Source organism: Apteryx rowi, unplaced genomic scaffold (assembly GCF_003343035.1).
Source record: "Apteryx rowi isolate R43461 unplaced genomic scaffold, aptRow1 scaffold_126, whole genome shotgun sequence".
Classification (NCBI taxonomy): domain Eukaryota; kingdom Metazoa; phylum Chordata; class Aves; order Apterygiformes; family Apterygidae; genus Apteryx; species Apteryx rowi.
Genome location: NW_020447486.1, coordinates 1,364,679 through 1,389,507, shown reverse-complemented (window position 1 = coordinate 1,389,507; position 24,829 = coordinate 1,364,679). Strand labels below are relative to the sequence as shown.

General features: G+C 39.8%; 2 protein-coding genes across 9 annotated transcripts in view; one reads left to right on the top strand and one right to left on the bottom strand.

The window, feature by feature from the left end:
- The first annotated feature begins 378 nt into the window (after positions 1-378).
- AP3M1 (adaptor related protein complex 3 subunit mu 1) lies at positions 379-16,649 on the top strand. Of its 3 annotated transcripts, XM_026055833.1 has the most exons (10): positions 379-685; positions 5,102-5,377; positions 6,096-6,267; positions 8,728-8,865; positions 10,881-10,966; positions 11,344-11,477; positions 12,141-12,348; positions 13,414-13,641; positions 14,107-14,251; positions 15,587-16,649. In XM_026055833.1, exons 2-10 carry the CDS (start codon positions 5,105-5,107, stop codon positions 15,685-15,687), a joined length of 1,485 nt encoding a protein of 494 aa, XP_025911618.1. In that variant the 5' UTR covers positions 379-685; positions 5,102-5,104; the 3' UTR covers positions 15,688-16,649. The 3 variants fall into 3 exon arrangements, with proteins under 3 accessions (XP_025911618.1, XP_025911620.1, XP_025911621.1); XM_026055835.1 differs by lacking the exons at positions 379-685; positions 13,414-13,641 and having other exon boundaries at positions 5,100-5,377; positions 15,587-16,645; XM_026055836.1 differs by lacking the exons at positions 379-685; positions 13,414-13,641 and having other exon boundaries at positions 12,141-12,352; positions 15,587-15,618.
- Positions 16,650-19,134: 2,485 nt separating this feature from the next.
- The window catches only part of VCL (vinculin), a 67,119-nt gene continuing 61,424 nt past the window's right edge, over positions 19,135-24,829 (bottom strand). For all 6 annotated transcript variants that reach the window (XM_026055815.1, XM_026055821.1, XM_026055816.1 and 3 more), the window contains 3 exons: positions 23,154-23,357; positions 22,423-22,527; positions 19,135-21,758 (listed from right to left, as the gene is read on the bottom strand). In XM_026055815.1, coding sequence (XP_025911600.1) covers positions 21,612-21,758; positions 22,423-22,527; positions 23,154-23,357 — 456 coding nt within the window. In that variant the 3' untranslated portion in view covers positions 19,135-21,611. The remainder of the gene's footprint in view (positions 21,759-22,422; positions 22,528-23,153; positions 23,358-24,829) is intronic.

Genomic DNA, 24,829 nt, shown 5'->3' with positions numbered 1-24,829 from the left:
CATTCCATTCAGTTAAGGGCTTTTCACTAAAAGTTCATCTCTACAAATATATAACAGAGGCTCAAACAATCCACTCCCACTAATCCTTCCACCATTCAGGGCAGCTATGCTAAATACCAGGAACACAGGAGCTCTGGAATACTTTGCAAGTGATGGTATGTTCAGACTTTTCTGGGATTATTTGTTATAGCACATCCCATATTGAGACATTCTCAGTAATTATTATTAGCTCTAAAGGGTGTTGCAGAGGCCAGTGGTTTTCAGTGCTTTGACTGTAACTCAGCTCAGTGTTACAGAAAAGCAGCTGGCAAGAGTATCTCTGCATTAATTAAATTTTAGAGAATCTAATTGTAGCTGAGGACAAGCATACGCTGTCAGTGTTGTTCCCATGAACACAGCCTTTCCCTCTTACCAGTGAGCTTTGCTTTGTCTTGTGAACTTGCTGTGACTTCAGTCCAGATGCTTCTCTGCCACGAGAGAGAGAGAAGAGTGAAATTGCAATATCCAAATTTCAAAAATTTCCAAAATCAAAAGGAAAGATGCAGATTTGGAATCAGCATACTGAAGACACCTTAGCTAAAAACTTGTAGTTCTTCTATGAGGACTTCAAATTCTGGTAGAAGAGATGTGACTGCAGAGAATCATGTGGAATTTCATGCATCAGAGCTCTTGAGAAGGATGGAAGGTTTGTGAGAAGAAACTGCAAAACCTCTGCTTGGTTACTTGTTGCTGCAGTGCCTTGTGGGATCACTCGCAGTCAGGCAGTAATATCGAAGGCTGTTAGTCTGTTAAAAATGAGCATGAATGGCTTGCTCTGAACTAAAGATGCAAGTAATAATCCGTGTATATCTTTAGTCTGCTTCCTAGATATGCCTAAAAGCAGAGAAAGAGGAGACATGTCCTTTTGAAATATTCCTAGAAATACACCTTTAGTATTTTACATATGTTGCTTTTATGCTGCCATCTCAAAGTGGTCTCTGTATACAGTACTGCAAAAGTCTGACAATTCTTAAATTTTGGTCATGTGCTTTTGCTACTGTTTTTTAAACTTAAGAAATTTGATTCAAGACCTTTACCCTCAAGGTGTCCCAGTTCTTAACCTGCTTTGCTATCTGGCCACGTGTATCACTTATTTGACCTATTGGTGTAAGGAATCTTACTGTAACTATATCAATTTCCTATGTTGCACTGTTTTTAATCTTTTCTTTTTGCAAAGCTAAAGCTCTGATGAGGTAGAAGGAGAAGGTAGGGTAATGAGACATAAATTCAGGAATGTCTAGATGTCTTAATGAAGTCTGGCGCTCGAAAAATGGATTAGCTGGGAAATCTTCTGTATTGGAAGTCCTGTAAGTAATTTTAGTTAAATACTAGCTTACATAAGATATTTTTGTAATAATACCAGTTGTAAGATATCYATCATCAATATCCATTTTAATTGGCTGGTGCCAATTGTTTGGCAGCATGTGTTTCCCAGCAGGTCAAGGGAGGTGATCCTCCCCCTCTACTCAGCCCTGGTAACAAAGCTATAACTTTTGATGGTTTGGCCTAGTTGGAGGCCTGTAGCTAGCTGTGTCCCCCAGGGGTCAATACTGGGTCCAGTATTGTTCAACCTCTTCACCAATGACCTGGATGAAGGGACAGAGCGCACCCTCAGCAAGTTTGCTGATGATGCAAAACTGGGAGGAGTGGCTGATATACCAGAGGGCTGTGTTGCCATTCAGAGAGACCTGGACAGGCTGGAGAGCTGGGCAGAGAGGAACCTCATGAAGTTCAACAAAGGGAAGTGCAGGGTCCTGCACCTAGGGAGGAAAAAAAACATGCATGAGTACAGGCTGGGGGCTGATGTGCTGGAAGGCAGCTCTGTGGAGAAGGACCTGGGAGTGCTGGTGGAGAACACATTAACCATGAGGCAGCAATGTGCCCTTGTGGCCAAGAAGGCCAATGGTGTCCTGGGTTGCATTAGGAAGAGTGTTGCCAGCAGGTCGAGGGAGGTGATTCTCCCCCTCTACTCAGCCCTGGTGAGGCCACATCTGGAGTATTGTGTCCAATTCTGGGCTCCCCAGTACAAGAGAGACATGAAACTACTGGAGAGAGTCCAGCGTAGGGCTACAAAGATGATTAGGGGACTGGAGCATCTCCCTTATGAGGAAAGGCTGAGAGAGCTGGGCCTGTTCAGCCTGGAGAAGAGAAGACTGAGGGGGGATCTTATCAGTATATACAAATATCTGAAGGGAGGGTGTCAAGAGGATGGGGCCAGACTCTTTTCAGTGGTGCCCAGTGACAGGACGAGAGGCAAYGGGCACAAACTGAAACACAGGAAGTTCCATCTGAACATGAGGAAAAACTTCTTTACTGTGAGGGTGACAGAGCACTGGAACAGGTTATCCAGAGAGGTTGTGGAGTCTCCTTCCTTGGAGATATTCAACCTGGACAAAATCCTTGGAAATGTGCTCTAGGTGACCCTGCTTGAGCAGGGGGGTTGGACTAGATGATCTCCAGAGGTCCCTGGCAACCTCAACCATTCTGTGATTCTGTGTGGAATAAATCAAATGAATTGGTCTTGCGCCTAGCAGATTGGTACTCCCACCGCTACTAGAGCTTTTCTGTTGTCAGCAGTGGCAGTGAGAAGCGAACAGGCCGAGCTGCTCGGTTACTGATAGGGCAGGCCTTGTGCCTGTTGGTATCAAAGTGTGCACTGCCTGCTCTGCAGTTGGTCTATACGGAGAGAGCTTCCATCTTTCCAGAGCACTTCAACTCGCATTTCTTAGCAGCGTGCTGTTGGAACTTGTGAAGGAGGAAATGAGCATGTGTGAGGTTTTGAAGGGAATTCTTGTGCTCAAAGTAAAGTAATAATGCATAATGCGAAAGCCTGTAAAAACTGCCAGAAGATATGGTAGGCAGCTAGGTGCATTTTTACTGCTCAGCATTCCACAGATACTGTAAAGCTATAATTTGCCAAGCATGGTCCCCCGGATCAGTTTGTTATTCCAGTTTACCACGTGGCAGCACAAACGCTCATATGAACACAGCTGGTATCTGGGCTGCTTGGGGCAGAAACACAAATGAGTAGATAGAGGCAGTGGTTGAGTGTTGCTGCCCTTTTTGGCCACCCGGGCCCTCCTCTTGCATATTAAGTCATGGTCTAATATCATAAGTGGGATTTCTGGCAAAAGAAGTGGCTGTGCTAACACAGTCATTTCATCTACCAGGAGAGGTTGCTGTGATCACGGTATAAGTAAGTGACTGTATTTAGTTAGCGATTACGTTGGCATGCTGGACTGCCGTATTTGCTTAAGTGTTCGTAACAAGTGCAGTAGTTTCTGATCAATAGAATTGGTATGAGCTTTAACAGCAGCACAACTGCTAGGGTGTAAAAGCACTCTGTAACACACCCCAGCTATACTTCGCCAGCATATCATCCACAGCTGCCCACAGACCAGCCTTCTTTCTTCACAGTGGTCTGTAGATCAAGTCTTCCATAAATGGGAGTCTTATCAGTGCAGCCAGCGCTAGCGCTGCTGATACTGGAACTCTTCTATGCAGCTCTGCATGCATTTACTGGGAGCTGGGCTTTATCTTTGTTAACAGATATGCTATTGTATCCATATTAAAATGTACAGAGAACTATTCTGAGATTTATAGCTGATCACCTTCATATGTATGGGCTGCCTTGGTGTGGAACAATACTGACATTCAGTGGTTGATTATACTTGCCACCGTTGTGTGACTATCCAGGAGATTTTGGAGGGGTTTAATGTTCAGCGCTGGCTAAACTCAGAACACATTTGGTTAAACTGGATTTAAGCAATTGTGTCAAGGCTCCTCTATAAGAATGCTGTGCTTGCAGTATAAAAGTTGTCTGTTTTTTTTAACAAAGTAAGATAGAGATGAATTTGATCCATGAGAGGTATAGTGGAAACTTGCAGTAGTGCTAGCTTGTAGATTTGTTTCCTTTCCCACTCTTAAGCAAATCGACAGTTACAGTTTCCAAATTAAACTCCTTTTATATACTGTGTTGGCTTAATAGGATCTTTCCATCCACGTATTGACTATTGCTCTTTGTGTATCTACCAGCAAAGACTGTGCTCTTTACAAGAGGTTTCTAAGACATTAGAAGGGTCAGGCAAAGCATTATACCTCCTCATGTAAAGGTTGAAGAGCTAAACTGAAGTCTGATAGCATTTATCTGTTCTATAGAAGTGGAGAAAATAATTTATTCACTTCTTAGTTCAGCTACTGTTTCATTGAAAGTTGAGAAATAGACTAGGAATTAGTTTTTAAAGAAGGCAGATAAGCTTCTTTTCCCATGAATAAAATGAAGTATCAGAGCCTGAGACATGTTATTTATAAATCCTGAAAGATACGGGAATAAAAGGGTTACATTCTTTTTTTGGAGCTAATACCTTCCTGTTTCATAAGAGAGTTAGTATTAGATGTAAGACATATTTTACAAGCTTTTTTCATGTGTATCAAATACATTTGAGGTAATTTTATTTAATTAAAAAAGATAAAAACTTCTAAGTTTGTGTAATTCTGGTGAATTCCAACCCGTTATCCAAGGGCCACTTGGTCATAACTTAAAGACTAATCGGCTAGCAAATAAGAAACACTGTTTTCTAGTTCAGTAGCCGAAAGCTGACAAACTGAAGGTATTTATCTTTAAGAGACATCAATGCTCAGTTATGTGTGTAAATGTTATGCAAACTCCTTTGTTGCAAGAAAAGCAGGAAACTTCATGTATGTGGTATCCATTCATGTTATCAAACAACATGTCTAAGTGGGTGCCAACCAGGGAGAATCAGCCTTTCTCAAATGCCAAATAGGGATGAAAGTAGAAATCGAGAGTGCTAGCTTCTTGCTTAAATTGCAGTATATATTAGTGACTTAATCCCCTTTGAGTTATTTCGTGCTGTAACATTCTTCTAAATAAAGAAAATGCCATTTAAAAAACAGCAGTAAAGCAGTATCTTTTTCTTAAGTTCATTCACAATGAATGTTAGTAAAGAATAACCATTATAAGAAAGGGGACCTGGGAGAAGAAAAAATGTCAATCCTCAAATCCTTTTGTTTGTTTTAACTTGTTCAAATGTGTTTCCAACAGAAGATGATCCACAGTCTGTTTCTTATAAACTGTTCTGGTGATATATTCTTGGAGAAGCACTGGAAGAGCGTTGTGAGCCAATCTGTRTGTGATTATTTCTTTGAAGCTCAGGAGAAAGCAGTCGATGTTGAAAATGTGCCTCCCGTCATCTCAACGCCACATCACTACCTCATCAGCATCTATCGAGATAAAATCTTCTTTGTGTCTGTCATACAGACAGAAGTGCCACCACTCTTTGTAATTGAATTTCTGCACCGAGTAGCAGATACTTTCCAGGTGTGTCACCATTAAGTAATTTTAAGATTGAAATAATTCCAAGGGAATTTTTATGTAAACTTCTTTTAAAAAAAGGCAGTAAACCCTCCTGTCATGACTTTGCCCTTGGCAATTTTTAAGTCAAGTGCTGGTTTATAAAGTACAAAGGAAAAGAAGGTTTATCTTGTGTATTCATTTGATTTACAGATACCAGTGCACATGCACTAAAACCCAAATGCCAATTTATAAAAGCTGCCTTGTTTCTGTAAGCTTTTGTACTGTTCATGTTATATTGATGGACTGAACTAGCATGCAGTCATGGAGCAGTCTGTAGGGAGGGGAGTGATGCTAAATGTAAGTCAATTTTCAACCTATTTGGCAGATACTGTAAATAAAAGAACCTCAGTGAAGACTGGGCATTGCCAAAAGATATTTTCCATATTTCACAGCACTCTTCTGACTGAAGATGTGTTAATGTTCACAAGTGGGAGAACCCCTGGGACACAAATCCATAGTAAACCAGATTGCATTAGTTTCATTGTTCACACTGTCTTTATTTCTAATTACATGGTAAATGCAACCTTAACATGTAGTGTAATCAGGCTATAGAAGTAGCTAGTCATTTTCAGCACTAAAATTCCATGATATGTTAGAGGGTTTCTGTAAGCATTAAAAAAAAATTGTAAAGCATTTTAACAGGAATAAAAATCCTCCCCTTTGTAATCTGTGATTTGTTTAGGATTACTTTGGCGAATGTTCCGAGACTTCAATTAAGGACAATGTAGTTATTGTGTATGAACTTCTAGAAGAAATGTTAGACAATGGCTTTCCACTGGCAACAGAATCTAACATACTGAAGGAGCTGATTAAGCCTCCCACAATTTTGCGCTCCGTTGTCAACTCCATCACAGGTATGAACGTAAATAATATTCAGAGGTGACTGGCTGCTTAAAAAACAAGCCCTGTCGTGCTTTTTAATTAAAAAATAATACTATATTGACTTGAATTTATAAGGCAAGGCCACTGTCCTTCCGCTTCCCATAATTAAGAGCTGAATAAAGGCAACTTACTCTGTATTTGCAGTTTAGGCCRGGCCCCTTTGAGATCCTCAGTGGTAGTAGTATCTGGTCCAGCCACAGCTGCTGAAGTCCCTCAGGAGTAGCAGGACCCAGCTCAGGCAGCACATACTGGAGACAGGTGCTCTGGGATTGCTACAGAACTAGCCCAAGTCTTGAATAACTCAGGGGCACTGGAGAAGGTTATGCATGCTATACGAAATTAATATATAAAGATAAGTAACAGATACCTAGTATAGTAGTAGTCCAATAAATCTTTGCTGGCTGGGAACAAATAGTTTGAAGAGAAGCAAATAGCCTATCCTCAGCCCCCACCCCCCCCCACACACATGCACGTACCCTGCCACCATCAGCATCCATCAAGTTCAGAGCTGGTTTCAGGCTGTCGTAAATGGGTACGTCTCACACTGACAGCCACATGTCTGTCAGCTGAGCTGGTGGAATCTGCTTGTCTGGCAAGCGGACGCGAGGGAGGTGGCCCATGAGGTGTCACGTGGGGTCGAAGATAGCAAAATGTTCGTCTGTACATTGTTAGAGATGGGTAGTAGGTGGGCTGCAGGGCCACACAGGTATTGCTCGGAAGAGCTGGTGTTTGGGGTAACACATGCAGTCTAGTTTTTATATGTAAGTCTCATCAGGTTTTATTTCTGTTTTTTGGAAAAATGTGGGCTTGGATGGCAGTAGTTATACTTCTGAAAAATGTCTACGTCATTAATGGACCAGATGCAGCACTGTAAAGGGAATTAAGATGCCTCAGCCAAGGGCTGCAGCCTCAAATCCTTTTGTTTTACTACACAGGCACCTAAAGCCTCATTAGAAATCCCTAGGAGCCTAAAGTGCCTGCCTAGGACAGCCTCCGTCTTGTCAGTGTCAGCAGCTTAGCCCCGAGCCAGTGGGAAGCCGCAGGCTGGGAGCTCTCCCACCTGCCTGGCCTGCAGCTGAGCCTGGCCTGCAGCTGAGCCTGGCTCGCACGTGCCTGCTGCACCCGGCAAGGCTGTGAAGGGCACAGGGCACAGCCACAGCAGCTGCTCCCCTTCAGAAAGGCAGTTAGAGTGGGGAGGTAGTTGCCCCTCATCCCCCACATCTTATAGCACTGAGGCAGAGTCTAGTAAGGGTATTTTTAGAGAGGTTTATTTTACCAGCCCAAAAGAATGAAAACTTTAATTTTCTGCCTCCTGGGAGAGGGCCTAGCCACCAAGTTATGTAGAAGTGATGACCGTTTGCCCCTGCCTCTCAGTGAAGCTGTCTCACTCTGCAGAGCACACCACCACACCCATGCTGAGCTGTAGCCCTGTCCAGATAACAACGCGTAGCGGAGGGAGTTGTTTCCACTATACTGGGAGTTCAAGATCAGTTAGCTAATCCCCAGAAGAGATATGATTTGTTTTCCTTTCTAAAGAACCATCATTTTACTCTATTACTAGGTGGCTCAGGAAGCCTTTTTCTCACATTGAGTGGCATTAATCTTATTCTTTGGGGGAACCAAATTTTATTTATCTACTGGTGTGAGGCTACAGGTGCTACTTCAAGAGCCAAGAGTAGGAGTGCTAGGAAGCAGCATGGGCAGGCTGTGCTGCAAGGGAAGAAGAACTGGGAACTGATGGTGAGTGCAAGGCAGGCAGGGCAGTGGCCTCACTGACAAGGAGCGAGGAAATGGAGCCAGCAAGTCAGGGTGAGGATCAGGGCTGGAGACAGTAAGCAGAGTCAGCCACAGTCCAGTGATCGCCAGGCTGGAAGGTCAAGTCCGTGGGTCAGGGTCTGAATCAGTGGGGTACATGGTTGGGAACAGACATGATTGTCACATCCTACAAGGTAGCTCAGATGGGCATCAAAGGCAAGAGCCTCAACAGCTCCCAAGTAAAGGGGGAGGGAGCCCCCACTAAGGCTTATTCCAGGTTTTTCTTTGTAATATCTCTTATCTGCAAGCTGGCCGTGAAGGCAGTCAGCTAAACTCCTGGAAGAGGGGGAAACAGTGCTCAGAGCCCTCACAAGGAGCTGCAATGTCTTGAATTGTAGCACTTGAATCCTTTTGGGAATCTAACCCCCCATCTGCCCCCACTCAAATCTTCTGCTGACTTGAGCCTTGTATTTTGCTGTGCAAAGCATACAGTCTCAAAGCTGTAAGTCTGGACACATACTTGAAGTTAATTCAAGTCACTTAATGAAATTTTAGTGGTTCAGATTTTAGTTTGCAGTTCTCAGGGTCAAATTCTGCTTTTGATTCATAACTGTGATAACTGAAACACTCCTCTTGTAATTACTTACTGATTCTATGAGTTTCTTTTAATTTTTAAGGCAGTAGTAATGTGGGTGACACACTTCCCACTGGGCAGCTGTCCAACATTCCTTGGCGCAGAGCAGGGGTAAAATACACAAACAACGAAGCCTATTTTGATGTCATTGAAGAAATTGATGCAATTATAGACAAATCAGGTAAGATGACATGTGAACTCATATTTGTTTGTTGTATGTTTTTATATTTAGCCACTGATGTTTAGAGAGAATACAGTCCAACTGCTTTTCTGCATTTATATGTATGTTCTATATACATATATCCATATCTTAAATAAAAATACATAGCCCATTTTAACATGCCCAAATATATTTTTAGTTCATTTTATAATAGCAACGTGCACTAGGCTGCTTAAAGAACATGCTGTACACCTACAAGAAATATTCTGTACTTAGATACCTAGTTTGTATATTTATTATCTCTTAAGAGATACAAATAGAAAAAAAAATACTTAAAGCTTTAAATGTGATGACAAAATTATCTCCCTTGTTCCTGCTAACAGTCTATGGTAGGTCCTCATAGGCCCTCAAGTGAACAAGACAAAAGCAGTCATTAGCTGTCTTCTGATAGCAAGACAAAACTTTGCTGCAAAATAGTCAGATGGTATTGTTTTCCTTGTATATAAACTGGAGCCAGATGTTATGAAGCATAACAATATTCCTTTCCTTTCTGTAAATAACTTAGAAAAATGATGATATCTTCAAATACTTTACTGCAGTCTTTAATATGAAATTTAGCTCTGAAGAGGAATCTGCTAACTTTTGTGTAAATGTTGCCAGTGCCAGGAAACGGAAAAAAGCTGATCCAAAAAGAAAACTGTTGGGCTGTAGACAAGTGCCTGCTGTTCTGTTCATTGGCAGGGCCCATTGGCTATTAAAGCTGAAGATTGTATGATACCAGTTTGTGGGTGTAGAGAGGGGATTAAATCTCTGATTTCTTAATTCAGTGCTGCTGTTAGTAACAATAGTCAATGTTTTTTTGTCTCCATACACCAGTTCAACACACACTTCAGCTATAATCATACTAGAGAGTCAAAAATGGCCATTGTGCAACTCTTATTCTCACTGTCGAGAGACTAAAAGGTAGTGGGGATCACAGTCAGTACGCCCTGATGGCTGTATTACTCCCCTAGCTCAATAGCATTCCTAAGAGTACTATGCGTGCCCAGTTTGAGGAGTTATAATCAAGACCCTGTGTGTATTTCTGTATGCATTTCAATCCCAAATAGAGTGTGAGACCACTGAGATTATTTAAGTCTACTGAGGACCCACTGCTGTAATTGTAACTACTCTTTTCTCCTCTGATTCCTCGGGGACTTACAGTGCAAAAATCTTCTTTCCTAACCTTCATTAGGACTAAGCAATAGATAAGATTGCTCCTCCAGAATAGATGTTATCTTGTTTCATAGGCATATGGTTATATGCATTAATCTGAAACAGGATCTCTTCTTTTAAGGGGAGGTATTAACCCACAGTTTCTCCTTCCCTTTAACTGGGTCAGCAAGTTTCTACTTCTAACAACCTTTGCTTGTAGGGCTAATTAGTCCAGAATCCTGCTCATGCCTTTCTGCCCTTGGTGGGCATTTAAGGAAACGATCCTTTCCTGGGTAAGGCACATGGTAATCCTGCTTTTGGTTTTTTGACTGTAGATTTATTTAACATCTAGATGAGTATTTAATCCTACTGTAAAATAAGCCACACTTCAGCTGTGGAAACCAAGGATAACAAGATCCTGAGCTTCATAGCCCAAACTTACTCTGTGTTGATGTTGACTGTTTTGATGTGCTTCAGCTTCCTGACATCACTGCACAACTGGCTAGTTTTCTGGAGACAGAGGACAGGGGTGAAAGAAAGGAAAATTCAGAGCTTGCATATTCTGAAATTCTTATCTGCTCATTGCTGGGAACCAGTTCAAGCACCTCCAGTACAAATCCTGTGTAACAGCTTGCACAAGTATAATTTGCTGATTCGGGGCAAGCTGTTTGCTCTAATTCAGGTGTTTTAGCAAGCTGCCTAGGCCACAGTAACTGGAATGACCTTTTCTATCTGTGCTTGGTGTGTTGTTGAGTGCTGTGCAAATGGCTTCTGTGCCCTCTAGCTGCAACTCACAACATTTGTTACACCCTTGATAAGTATCTTTTTTTTTTCTTTCCCAGGTTCCACAGTCTTTGCAGAAATCCAAGGTGTTATTGATTCATGCATTAAGCTCTCAGGAATGCCAGATCTTTCTCTTTCTTTCATGGTAAATTTAGCAGTGTATTTGGCAATTTTAATTGCTCTGGGTTTATTTTGCTTAATGATCAGATTTAAACAACTGTAAAATAACGCAACAACTGCTTCATATGTTAGACGTGAAAAATAATATACCAAGCTTTGCCTTGTACTGTAAAAGTTGCTACATGTTCAGTAGTTGGAATGACTTTTGTCCGTACGCAAAAATACAGGAACTGCGGTACCAGGTCAGACCAGAAATCCATCTAGTTGAGTAATGTGCCTCTGATAATGATCAGGAAAAATACTTAAGAATATAAGACATAGGAAATGTGTAGAGTTTAGTAGCCTAGTTCAAACCGCTGACACTTTGTGAGTTTCTACTTACCACTTTACCACTTCTTACAGAACCCAAGGCTGCTGGATGATGTCAGCTTCCATCCATGTATTCGGTTCAAACGCTGGGAGTCTGAAAGAGTCCTTTCATTTATTCCTCCAGATGGGAATTTCAGACTGATCTCCTACCGTGTCAGCTCACAGAAGTATGTTTGGTTTAGATACACTGGTTCTTTAACTACACCATTTAATACTTTCCATGTGGGTAACTGCAGATTTCCCCTTGTTACAAGCAGAATTTGCATCATTGTCAAAATACATGTTCTCTGTTTTTGTCTGATCTGATGCTCTGTCCACACTAAAACAAGAAAACAGTTTTTCAACAGAGCTGCTGATACTAAACAATCACTGTTCAGTGACATAAATCACATGTGATAGTAATATAGGGCTATTCACTCCTGGTAATTGATACTGCTGATAGATCTTTGTGATTAAGTGTCTGTATCCATAGAGGATCATAAACTTCATAAAAACAATAAAGCAAAAAAAGCCTAAGCCACAAATATCTGCAAACTAAGTCTCGTTTGACTGAGGGCTGTTTTGAGAAGTGAGATTACTTTAAAAAAATAGAGTGGAAGGAAAGAGATTAGGAAAAGTGATTTGGAAGATTTTTTTTTCCCCATGATTCCCCACTAATAAAAAATCACTTGAACAATGATGTTGAAGAGCTGAGTATCACTTCTTGCTTGAAAGAAATTGGTTCTAACTTATGCCTGCCAGAAACATAAGGTCTATTTATGAAAAAGAGCTTTAGTTTCCCCAATAGAGAAGTAGCCAGGATGCATGCAACTACTGTTTTCTTTCTTCAGCTTGGTGGCGATTCCTGTATATGTGAAACACATGATCAGTTTTAAGGAGAATAGTTCTTCAGGAAGATTTGATGTTACCATTGGACCAAAACAGAATATGGGGAAAACAGTAGAAGGAGTTGTCATGACAGTTCACATGCCAAAGGCAGTACTTAACATGAACCTCACTTCTACGCAAGGCAACTATACGTTTGACCCAGTTACTAAAGTAAGTAAGTCTTGTATTTTTATTTATTTAAATATCTAAGAAGACATTAGAGCAAGTTATACATATTGCAGAGTACTGGAACACTGTGCCACACATAGCAGAAAACCTTCCTTCAGCATATGTTTATGAATTAAAACTTTCTTTTTAAAATTCACTTTTTCAGTCTTAAGACCCAGATGTGATTTCTCATTATATCAGTCTGCACTTCACTCCCGTCTCCTTCATCTCTTTTCTCCTGCACCTTCACCCCTATTTTTTTTTTCTTTAATGGATGCAGCAGTATTTTGCTGCTGGTTTCAGCTGTGGTGCATACTGCAATCTATGCCCTTTAAAACATATCTGGAGAAAATGCAGCAGACTTGAAAATAGATAGTCAGAAAAACAGGAAGCAGGAGATGCAAGTCTCTCCCAAAAGATCTGCCTAAAGACATACAGGAAGAAAAATGGCAAACAAATAGTCTGAAAAACTGTATCTTGGGAATCCTGCTTTCTTGCCTCTCAGTTGTGATTCAAAACCTAAATTTCCCAAAGCTCCTGAAGCTTTTTAGTCCCCAGGAACCATTTTGCTGGAATGCGGTCTGAGCCGAGCCATTCTGCTGGCTCTTAACACCCTGTTCTGAGCTTTCTGCTGCTCTTGGAATTTCTCAGGCAGCGCTTGATTTGAATTGGAGGTGAAAGCTCTCCAAATAACATTTGGTTTTAAAAGCAACAGACACCAATCTTTAAAAAAAAAAAAAAAAAAAACCTTGAAGTCGCCTTTCCTCCCTGCAAAGGAGAGAAAAGACAGGGAGTCATGACTGACAGAAATAAATTTTACTGTTTTTTTCTTAAGAGTTGGGATAACTGTCAGTGGATTGTTGTGTTCCTGGTATCCCCTGGAACAACTTCTCCCCCTACTCGCAGTTTTGCCCCCTTTTTCAGAACTTGGTCTTCTTGTTTTTCCTCTCAAACTGATCTGTGATAAGCTGTGACAAGGCTCAGCTCTAAAATAGCTCTTAGTACTGCTGTACTGAAGAGATGTCTGACTTGTTTAGTTTAAAACCAAAACTTTATGTACCTCAACAGCATGGTGGAGCTGATTACGTTCATCATGCTTGCTCTGCTTGTGCTGCCTCTCACTTGGCTCTACAGAAATTCTGGGCCTGTTGCTATACTGCTGAATTTACCACACAGTTGGATGGTAACTGCAAAACCTTGCTTCTAGAAGTACAGAAAATTGAGTTTTTTCTGCATTTAGCAACAGTTTTTTGTATAAGACAAGAACGACAACAGCAAAAAAAAAACCTCTTGTGGGTAAGTAAAGGGCCAACTTTGTCACGTGTACCTTCTTTAAAGTGTAGGAATCAATGGGAAAAAAGTGTCTCTTGGAAAAGTTACTCTATCTTAAACATCTTTTGCTATGCACCCGCTCCTCTCCTGCTCATTCCCATGCTTAAATACCTGCTACCTTTATGCTCGCTTTGCAGACCTATCTGACCCAATGTGACAATGGGGTCAGCCAGTATTACTAAGAGAATGAGCCCTATTAAGTGCACAACCCAACGAAGGAACCCTCGTAGGGCAAAAGGAAGGCTGGGAAAGAACAGACGCCATACCTGCAGGAGCCCTAACCATGCCAACTCGCCGACCGGGGGAATTATTCTCAGGGCTACTAGGCTACTTACTGTACCCAGCCTGCAAACTAAGACTTGACCTGAATGTGGCCTCATAGAGGGTTTCCTAAAATGCTACTACTACTATTCTCTCTTTCCTGACAAGGTGTTAACATGGGACATTGGCAAAATTACCCCTCAAAAGCTACCAAATCTGAAGGGCATAGTGAACCTACAGTCTGGAGCTCCCAAGCCAGAGGAGAATCCAAGCTTAAACATCCAGTTTAAAATACAACAGCTTGCAATTTCAGGTGAGTGGGCGTTAAGTGAAATTGATGCTGGTGGAACAAGTAGAATAACAATAGGAAATGGAGCCTTCCTGTTGTTAATTTTTCAACTGGAGGTGCTGAACTAAAGTCAGCTTGGACTTCGTCCAAACAGGTGAAGTCTGGTTAACCTAAACCTGACAGTTAACCCTGCTGGCAGAAAACTGTGAGTTCCCAGTTGCTTTGCCCAAGAAAGGTTGTGAAAAAGTGTACAGAAGAATGGAATTGTTTTGATTTGTGCATTAAAAATATGCAATTTCTTTTTAGTGAAGAATGATAAATGATGATTTAGCATGCTGCTCTTGATTTTCTTTAGCCTTGTACCACTAAAGCCATTTCTACTGGTCGATAAGCTCTATTAATTTTAAAGATTGCCCCTTTTGTTTATTCTTTTCTTTTGTAACTAGTTAGTTTTTCATCTTCAAAATAATCTGCACATGAAATCAGCATGAAGTCTATAGGGTAAGTGCAAAAGAAAGTTTAAAGCAAACTCAAGGCCTCAGTCAGCAAACACTTAAATCACATGAGCATTCCGTGTGCAAAATGTTTCTGAGTAGTCTTTGCAGAATTAAGGCCTTAACAGAGTATACCCCATACAGCAAAGACTCAGACTTGGATGGAAGGAAGATGACTGAAGACAGTAGATGAGAACCAGTGGTAATGCATGTAGTATCTGTCCAGGTTGGTACTAGGCTAGTGTTCTTTTGTATCCTAGACTATTTTGTTAAGTAAAATAATGGTTTGTCCTAGTATAACAACAGAATTCTACAGTGCCCTCTTAAACTTGCAATCCACCAGTCTAAATTTAGCAAAACACAGTAGACCGAATGGCTGGATGCCAAAGCTAGTAGACATATGAGAAAGCAGGGGCCAACCTGAATCTGTTAGGTAATTAATAGCTGCTGGTATTTCCCAATCAGTAACAGAGGGACTGCTGGTCCTTGAAATTATAATTTAAAGAGTGAAGAAAATTTTAAAATTTCTGCTTTGCTTCACCCATGTTAGTAGGAGCAAGGGTGTACTGTGCATGAGCTGTGGGGGATGAACTCCTTTGCTCAGTGTTTCATCCCTGGGAAGGAGGATGTTGACTCATTGAGTAGAACAGATAAGAGTTGTCCCCCCCAGGCTGCCAGCGAGGACTGGGTGACAAGAACCGTCCCTTTTGCTTCTCAAAATGGATGAACTGATGAAGGAGTAGGAAGGAAAACTAGCTTCCTAACTGCTTTTAACATGCTTGAAGAAAATGGAGAAGACTTTTAAACAGACTGACAAAATTTGTAGTATTCTGCCTTTAACTTTGTACTCTTACTTTTGTTCCAGGATTGAAAGTCAATCGCCTGGACATGTATGGAGAAAAATACAAGCCTTTTAAAGGTGTCAAATATATTACAAAAGCAGGAAAATTCCAAGTCAGGACATGAGAAGATGCTCTACTTCCAAGAGGAAATTCCCCTTTAAAAAAAACAAAACAAAACAAAACGACTGCTTAGTGACTTATGTTGCTATTAAGTAGGTGCCAATTAATAGACATTGATTAGTTTGAGATCAAAGCATTTGTGCACAGCAGGTCTTAAAATGAAAGTGTAGCTTATTTTTTCTTAATACAGCTTTAAAATACGGTACCTTTTTTTCTAATACACCTTCACCCTTTTTTACTGAATTGTTGTGCTGGTGAATAGTTAGATATAGGTAATCCACAGAATGTCACAAACACTACACTGCCAAATCAGATACCAAAGCCCAGAGGCCAAGCACATTATAAAGGCCAGACAGGCTATTGGGAGAGTCTTGTGGTAGCACATTTTGCTGCTGCAGCATGCAGAGAAAGCTCAGCTATTCTCATAGCCAGCTGCAAGTTGGTATTCCACAAAGCATCATGTGATCCCTTCAGAAATAGAGAACAGCAGAATGATGGGCAGGCTCCCAAACAGGCCTTGACCATAGCAAATGTCACTCCTGAGAAAGAGCTTCTGATGAAGAAAGAAAAAAAATATTTTCCTTTTTGTTTACAAGAAACTGCCTTTCTTAAGAAGCATTTGCCTTAATCTGCTTTCATTTGTGCCATCTGCAGATGAGCTGATAAAAATAATATTCTACATTAAATCTGAGGGGTGTTTGTTGCTTCAGTAGTCCACTTTCTTTCCATTCAATTTCAGCATCATATTCATTTTTTAAGAATACAGTTGCAGAGAGTAAGATCTATTTTTTATGTGAAGCCTGAGCTTTGATTCAGATGTTCCACTTGTTTGAAGTGGATGCCACCAGATTTGTGCCATGTGTACATTGGAGCATAGCTTTTAGATAGCACAGTAGAAATGTCAAGTGTATTTAATGGTTGTCTGCTTTAATGTAATGAAATAAAGGGAACTCTACTGCAAATGCATCTTCTCTTGTGAAGTCATCAGTATTGTAAACTATTTGTAATGCTCTTGTACACAGAAGACATCTGGTCCACAACTAAACGATGACTATTTGCTACACTGTCACTGAACATGAGCACTATGCAAGTTTTTAAAGTTTAAAGAGTATATTCAGGAGCATGGTAGGTGAGCTCCCTTTGATTTTCTAAATGGAGGACAATTGAACAGTCACAATCTGCACACTAAAGTCATAACAGTGATCATGCAAAGCTGACAAAGTTTTTCTTATACATCAGCATAAGCTTGCTATCCCTGTAAATTAATACATGTGCCACAGTACCCGTCAGGTTTAAAACCATGCATTTGGTCAATACGTAGTAGGCTGAGATAAACAAGTTTCAGAATTAAGGAAGAGTGGGATACTAGAGAATCTTCATTTCCCTAACCTAAGTTACAAATTGATAAAGAGGTACTAACTTTGCTTAAGATCAGTATATGAACTAAATTCATTCAGTAGCCAAAATTTCAAACTTAGAAACAAAAATGATTTCAAGTCTAAAAAGAAAAAAGAAGAGGGAACCTACCTGAACATTGGCAGCAAGCCAGTAAGGAAAGAAATGAGCACATTCTCTGTTGCCAACTTCAGCAGTATCACTAGGGTGACTAGCCTGCAGACATTCATTTTGAGTTTTTGAACTGACAGTAGATTATGGTAGATAAAACAGTGCTTTTAAGAACCAGTATTTGTAAGAAAGCCTTGTATTATGCAGACACACATTTCTTGTGTATTGAAAGGTACAAAGCTTCTAGTCTACCATTCTCCATTTGGGGAATCATCTGTCAGTTCATTGCTCATTCTACTGTTCTACTGCATGTTACAGTAAATAACATCCTTCGGTTAAGCCAATTTTACTAAGAGTCTTGACTTAAGATGTAATTGATATGTCCTAAGCTTAAGCCTTGAGTAGCTAGAACTGCTGCCTGCATTAGCAGCCTGGAAACACTGCAATATCTCCATTCACAAGTGATACCATTACTGAAATGGAACATAATGTAGWATCAAAAAATGGCTAATTTCAGCACTAACACTTTCCTTCAAGATTGCATTTTAGTGTATTAGAGTCTTAGAAGAAGCCTTGCCAGTCTCCTGCAACTGAGCCATCAGGGAAAGATATGCAAAGCTCCTGGCTCTGGAGGAGCTCTGATCCACACTTGGCACCACCAGAGGTCATTGCCAACAAGAATTACACCTATCCAGTAAGAAAGGCACCCTGAGCCCAAAGATGGTTTTCCTCAGGGAAATGGTTTTCCTTGTGTAAGGCTTACACCTTCCACTGTGGGTGTGCTGACTCCTGCCATTTCTCCAAACACAGAAAACTGCACCATTTGCAGTAGCGGGGGACTGTGTTCACATTCTCCCCARTGAAATAAACTGCACCAGCACTGATATGCATAGTACCGCTTAAGAAATAGGAGAATATCATTACTGAGGAATTAGTACCGCCAACTTTTGATCTAGGTGTCGAGCTCTGGGAGCACTGACAAAGGTGAGCGTCTCACAGGTTCTATTCCTCCTTCAGATATGGAGAGAACAATATGAAGATGAAAGTCTGATATTAAGCAAGAAAAATGGAACTTAAATTCACGTTTCTGACAACTAGAAGTTGTCAACTGAAATTACAACATAAACAGTATGCACAGTTTAGCCTAAAAAAATAATAAAAAGAACATTTTTGGGGAAGGGAGAAGGATGAGGTTGAAATGGAGCATACATTTTTTTTAATATTTGCTGTTAACAGTCTCATGACAAATGTGTAACCCATGACAGCCTCCTCCCCCAACATTCAGGGGAAAACAGCAACTGAAAAATCTGTATTTCATGTATTATTACTAAATGCCAGATGCCTTCCTGCACTGTCAGACTATATTTTCAAGTCCTACGTCACCAAGAAATGTTGATTCTGTGAAGCCAAAACATTATCTATGCAGTGCTTGTAGAAATTTTTATACAGAGAAAGATTTCATGAATGATTAATAAGATGTTCTTGCTCTGAAGGACTGGAAGAAACAGGACAGTGATTCCATGCTAACTGCCCTTCCATTCCGGTTTGCAAAGTGAAATTCAGATTAATGAAGTAAATATATTGTGTTTGCCAGAGCAGTGGTTCTTTCCTTCTTATTGACAGGATCAGACAAATCCCATCTCAAGTTTTCACAGCTTTGCTTGGCAGTACTAGAACAGATGACCGTGAGGCCTCTGCAAGAAATCCCATTTCTTCCCACTGGGCCACAGCTTTCAATAAATTATTTTCATTGCTAATTTTACTGGTGCAAGAGCGAAAGCCCAACTTGTCTAGTCCTCTTTTCCTGTTTCAGGAGTTTTGCTCCTTTCTGTTCAGAATATGTAAAACCCACTATTATTTTGCTTGAGTATTTCTGGTGCTTCATTTTTTTACTTTCTGCTGCTAAAAATGTGTCATCAATCATCAGTTGTTAATACTCACAAGCTAACATTTGTACAAATGCATTTTTATTGTTTTAACAGAACCAAAGAAAAAGGTTGAAAACATTAGACTATATAACACATTTTGGTTTATAAATGAAGTTTTATAGTGGTAAAACATTTCTAACCGACATTCATGGTCTTTTTCAAATTTTGCTGCATTTCAGGTCTGAAGACCAATAGTGTTCAAAAAAGCAGTAATTGCATAAGGTGGACAAGCATCTCAGCTTTTACAAAACAGTTCAAGAACTCATAGCAAACATTCTGGAAGAGTATCAAAGGCAACCATGATTCATAACATTCCCACAAACATTCCTCAATAAACAAAAAGTGATCTTTGGCATAAACAATTATGTATTAAAGGCATTAGTAATATTGCATTAATATCAGTCAAGCAACTAAACAGTGATGCTAAAAAAAAAAATCTCATKGAGAAGCCTGAATTGGGGGGGAGAGGGGGAGAGGAGGAGGAGCATTGAAAGAAATACAGGAAGACTATTCAGAAGACTGCTTAAAAATAACCCCTACCTATTCAGTGTAATTTACTATTAAATAGAAATGACTACATTACAATTATGTTAAAGATCTGGTAGAAACCAACCAAATGCAAGACATTCAGGTTAAGGCTCTGGCATCTCCTCCTCACTCTTCCTGTTACAGATAATTACAGGAAGAGAAAGTAAGGAAAGATCCTAAGTACCATGTGTTTCATAATACCCAGACACAGGGAGTGAATTAAAGATGAACACACGCTTTCTCTTGCTACGGTCAGTTTGAGGCAGATGTATTATAATCAGATTAACTTCCCTTTTTAGATAACAGTGCAGTGGAAAGGGGAAAAAAGAAAATCCAAGTGTAGAGTAACTGCTACAGACAGGCAAAGAACAGCTGACTATACTGTGTCTCTCTTCCTTTGATTTGTTAGACTAACTGAGCAGGTTTTCCACAAGGACACTTTAATCAAGGTGGTTTGACCACGCAACAATTTTTAGCAAATGGAAATTAAGGGGTCTTCACGAGGTCAGTGCTGCTCTGGGTAGAAATTTGAAAGGGTTCCTTGCAAACATAGAGAGACCCATTCGAAAACAATCATTCCCTCTCTCTGTCAAATGCCAAAGGAGACTACGGAGCAATTAACATGAATATATATAAAGGCATGTTCAATTATGGAAGCATAAAAATATCCCAAGTATTTTTATTAATAGATTTTTTAAAAAGACATACTAACACTTTGTTCAATTTACTATTACTAGGACTTAAAAAGATTTTTGAACTTCAGGCCTCTAAATATGTTTAAAAACAGTAAAAATATCTGAAAAGGTTTAATATTAGGAACCACGGACTGTCAGTAGCCATCTGACTACCTAAGTGTAGGATTTTGTGTCCCTGCAGTACTTGGATTCGGAAAAGCTTATGCAACTGCTATTTCATTGCTGGAAAAAAAGGGCAGAGAGGTAAAAGGTCTTCTTGAATTGAACATTGTTATTCATCTTTTAATTTCTACCATGAGTGACTAGAACAACAGTAGATAGAGGGATAAAAGAAAAAAAATAGAATAATGCCCTGTGTATGTGCTCATTTGGTTTTCAAAAGGAAGGAGCCAGGGCATGACATTTTCTGGTCCTGGACATGATTATGTTTGTTTTGAATATGTACAGCTAGCTTAAGAGAACCAAGATTTTTCAGCTCACATCACTAAAGTGAGCAAGAAGGAAAGAGTTCTGTGATTTAAGGCCTTCAACCATAAGGCTCAAGCTGCCCACAGTGTGCCACGAACATCCACTGCGAAGCATTTCAGGACAGAACAAGCGTTCTGGAAAGCCCACCTAGAGGATGACACCAGGGTGACAAGGACAGCTCCAGTTTTTGTTGACTTAACGTATTGTTGCCAGGCAAAATTAACAGCCAGAAAAAAAAAAAAAAAAATCATTTCAGCAATAGGATTTTCATCCTCACTTTAAGTGTTCTGCCTTCCTTTTTTTTTTTTTTTTTTTTTTTAAAAACACCGCTCATCATTTCTGCATGGTTTAAGAACAGCTAACTAAAATTCTATTGAAAAGTTGAATGCTTGTGTCAATGATTGTTCCTGTATCACTGTCAAGTAACACTGTTAGTGTCCTAGACTTTCAGTACAAGCTCAAAGTGAAGTCCATGTATTATATTATCACATGGAAACTACTGGAATATACAGTGCATAAATGAAATGTGCTTCTGGGATTACAGAATTCACGAAGAGAATCTTCAAAAGCAAACAAAGGATAAAAACTGTCTACTATCGAAAGCAATTTTGACTTGTGTGATACCAAATGCTTTCCGAAGATATTTGAAATGCATATTCATATAATTCATACCCTTAGAATGGGGCATTAGCATAAGCTAATTTTAAGCTTGTTTACAGCACCTTTTGCTGTTAATATTTTTCTTCTGTTTCCAAAAAAAAGGCATTTTACGTTACAGAAAACAATACTTATGTGGCGAGTGTCTACTGATACCACGGAGTCTTTCTAACCCAGCGCAGGGTGAATCCAGCATCTGTTCTAATCTTAATGGAAGCTGCTTCAGCTTCTCTCACAGTTTCCTTTACAGACTGCATGAGGTTCTGGGCATTATGAACCAACATCTCAGTTGCCTGTCAAGAAAGGAGAAGAAAAATTGTTTGCAATGTATTAATAAGACAGCAGCATTCTGCCAGTACAAGCATTCTTAACTCAGTCTAAATTATGAAAAGTAAATGAAACAGTCTCTGGAAACCAGCAAGTAACATACTGACTCACAACAGACCCTGTTTTTCATTGTCCATTTACTGAAATCTGAATAAAGCTCAGTGTCTCAGAGTTGACTACTCTCTCAGAAGCAAAAAGACCCTGTGGTAAGATCTGCAGTATTAGGAAGCTAACAGTTGTAAGACAGTTAAGAAGTTGTTGGAGAACAAAATATTTTCACTACAGTCCACCAGAGGGTGCTAGCACCCCTCAGGTGTCAAACCTCCTTGATCGTTTCAGAGCAAGTTCTTTTGTTAGCTCTGCTTTTTACTATAAAGTCAAGAGATTAACAAGTTGTTCAAATAAAAATTTGAGTGAAAATAACCTTGTGACTTGGGAAGAATCGATGTCCCACTATTAAACTGTAGCCTTTGAACCAGAAACCAAGGCACTATACTAAAAATTAGCTTTACCACATAGCTAAGGTAAGCTTTCCAATATTGAATTCCTAGAACACATCTGATATTACATCCCCTTCCCATAAAACTGTGAACAACAGTTCACACTACCATCAAACTTTACACCTCTTACCTGTTCCGATTCTTCATCACTGATATTAGTTCTGCCCAGCATAGTAGCTTTGACAGTGGAGAGGATTTTGAGTTGTGTACTGATGGTTGGGATTCGCTCACAGACCTAAGGAATGGGGATTAAACACACTTCACATTGTAAACTGAACCGATAAATTATCTATTGGGTTTTCAGCTAAATCCTTTGATTTTGCTTTAGTATTAGATAAGAAATAAGCATAGAGTATTGGTAGGATACTTGAACTTCTTATTTTACTTCTGACTTGCTATATGAATTCTTTGGGAGAATGGAGTTAAGATTTTTCCCCTCCTCTAGGTATTCTTTAAGGGTCTACTTAGCCAAATACACATCCTGCCATTCCTGACCATCTGAGATGGTAAAAAAAAAGCCCGGGAGTGTGTTATATTACTGCTATTATACTTTGATACAAGAAGAATGACTAGGTGAAATGTAAAGCAATGCAGACATTGCAAAGACTAATGTTCATAGCATGGTATTTTTCAAGTTCTTTTGGGCACTGGCATCTTCCACCCATCTGTAACCAAATCCTGACTTTACAAAACATGTATTGCAATGGGATCTAAAAACAGACTTGAACTTGACAAAGCTTAACAAGTCAAGGAAAGATACAGGTGATTTATTGCCACAGCTCCTGTGCTCCAGCCTTCACCCATACCGAGAGAAGGTCAAAGGAAGGGGTATTTTGAGGCATTTAAAAGTTAAATCATTACCTGCAAGAGGTTTGTTCTAATCCGCTTGTCAGTGCATTGCTTTGCCACCTCTTTGGCCAACCGAGTGACTTCATCCGATGCTTTAGCAATATCCTTTGCACACTGAATAAGGGCACGCTTGTTCCCACTACCTCCTCTCACCAGGCGAGACATCTCTGCCATTAGCAGCGCCATCCGCTTCGCAGCAGCAATGATATCGTTACCCTGAAGAGAACAGCACCAGTTAGTGTTAGTGCCAGGCTGGAGGCTTCACAGAAGTCACGTCTGAGTGGTAGTCTACATTTTGGTAGCCAATCCTTTCAACAAGTCAAGGATGGAAGAATGATTTGTGTACACAGAAGAGGTTTCTTCGAGGAACAGGGAAGAGCTGTACTAATTATATATTTGTGACATACTTTTCTTTCTAACACTCAGGAAAAAAGTTTGCTTCAAAACTAGAAAAAAAGAAGTGGTAAAGAAAAGTGTTAGTTTGTCCATAGAACAGGTTACTGGTCTGCTGGCTAGGCTTTAAGATGAAGCATGTTATTAGCATTAGAAATTCCAGATTTCCCAGTAAAGCAACATTATTTTAAGAAGTGTGCTAAGTAGCTTGTTAAACCAATAGTGCTAATTAAGTTAAATAGTCTAGTCTGAACAGTTGAACATAAAGTTTTAAGTGGCATTTGAAACTGGAGTCATTTAACTATCAGCTATACTGCTACTTACTACATTGGTAAAGGAAAAAAGGAAGAAATTCTGTAACACACAGAAGTTTTGTCACAGGTTGTGATGCAGTAATGAGATTCAACGATCTCCTTTACGCTTTGAAAATAAATCTTCCTTTTTGACAAACTCTTCCCCCTTTAAAACAATGCTTCCAGGGCAGAAGTATTTTCAATATTTTGTGAGATAATCTAGTGATATTCCTCAGATTAAATTCAGATTTCTTATATTAAATAGATTAAAACTACAGTTACAGAAATATTTCTGAGAAATAATTGCAACATGTGAGCTAAGTATGACCAAGGCAAAAGTGTTTCTCATACTCTGTTCCAGAGAGAAACCTGGTGCAAGAAAAAGCAGACCTAGATGACCAATCGTTAATATAGTGTTAGTATATTTAGATTCACCTTTGCAGAAAGTTGTTAGATAAATGTGAAATATTTGGTGCCATGAAACATTCCTGTTGTGTGGATGAAATACTAGCATAGTGAGTTTAAGTATTAGCACACTTTTTTCAGTATAATTCCATGATTAACGACGATGAAGTTCAGAGCAAGAAGTACACAGAGAACTCAACTTAGCAAATGTATTCTCTACCCCTGTGCACATACTTTCATGACTCACTACCAGTAAATTTAAGAAGAAATCCCAAACATATCATTAAACATCACGCAGATACAGGTGATATAAAAAGCAGAACTATTGGTTACTGTGACCTAATATCTAAACAGTTTGCTAGTATAACCACTTAGGATGCAAAACTTTTCCATGTTTTCACGTAGGAGGATCAAGTAATTAGGACCAGTGTCATTTACGAAGCCCTCTAACAAGTTATCCAAGCATCAGAATCTGAAAAGGACAAGAACATTTTGAAAGCCCTTTTTATTAAGAATAGTTTACTGTATATATACACACATACACACCTAATCTTAGTTATAGGACACCAACAGCCGTACTTTTTGCAGCATGCCATT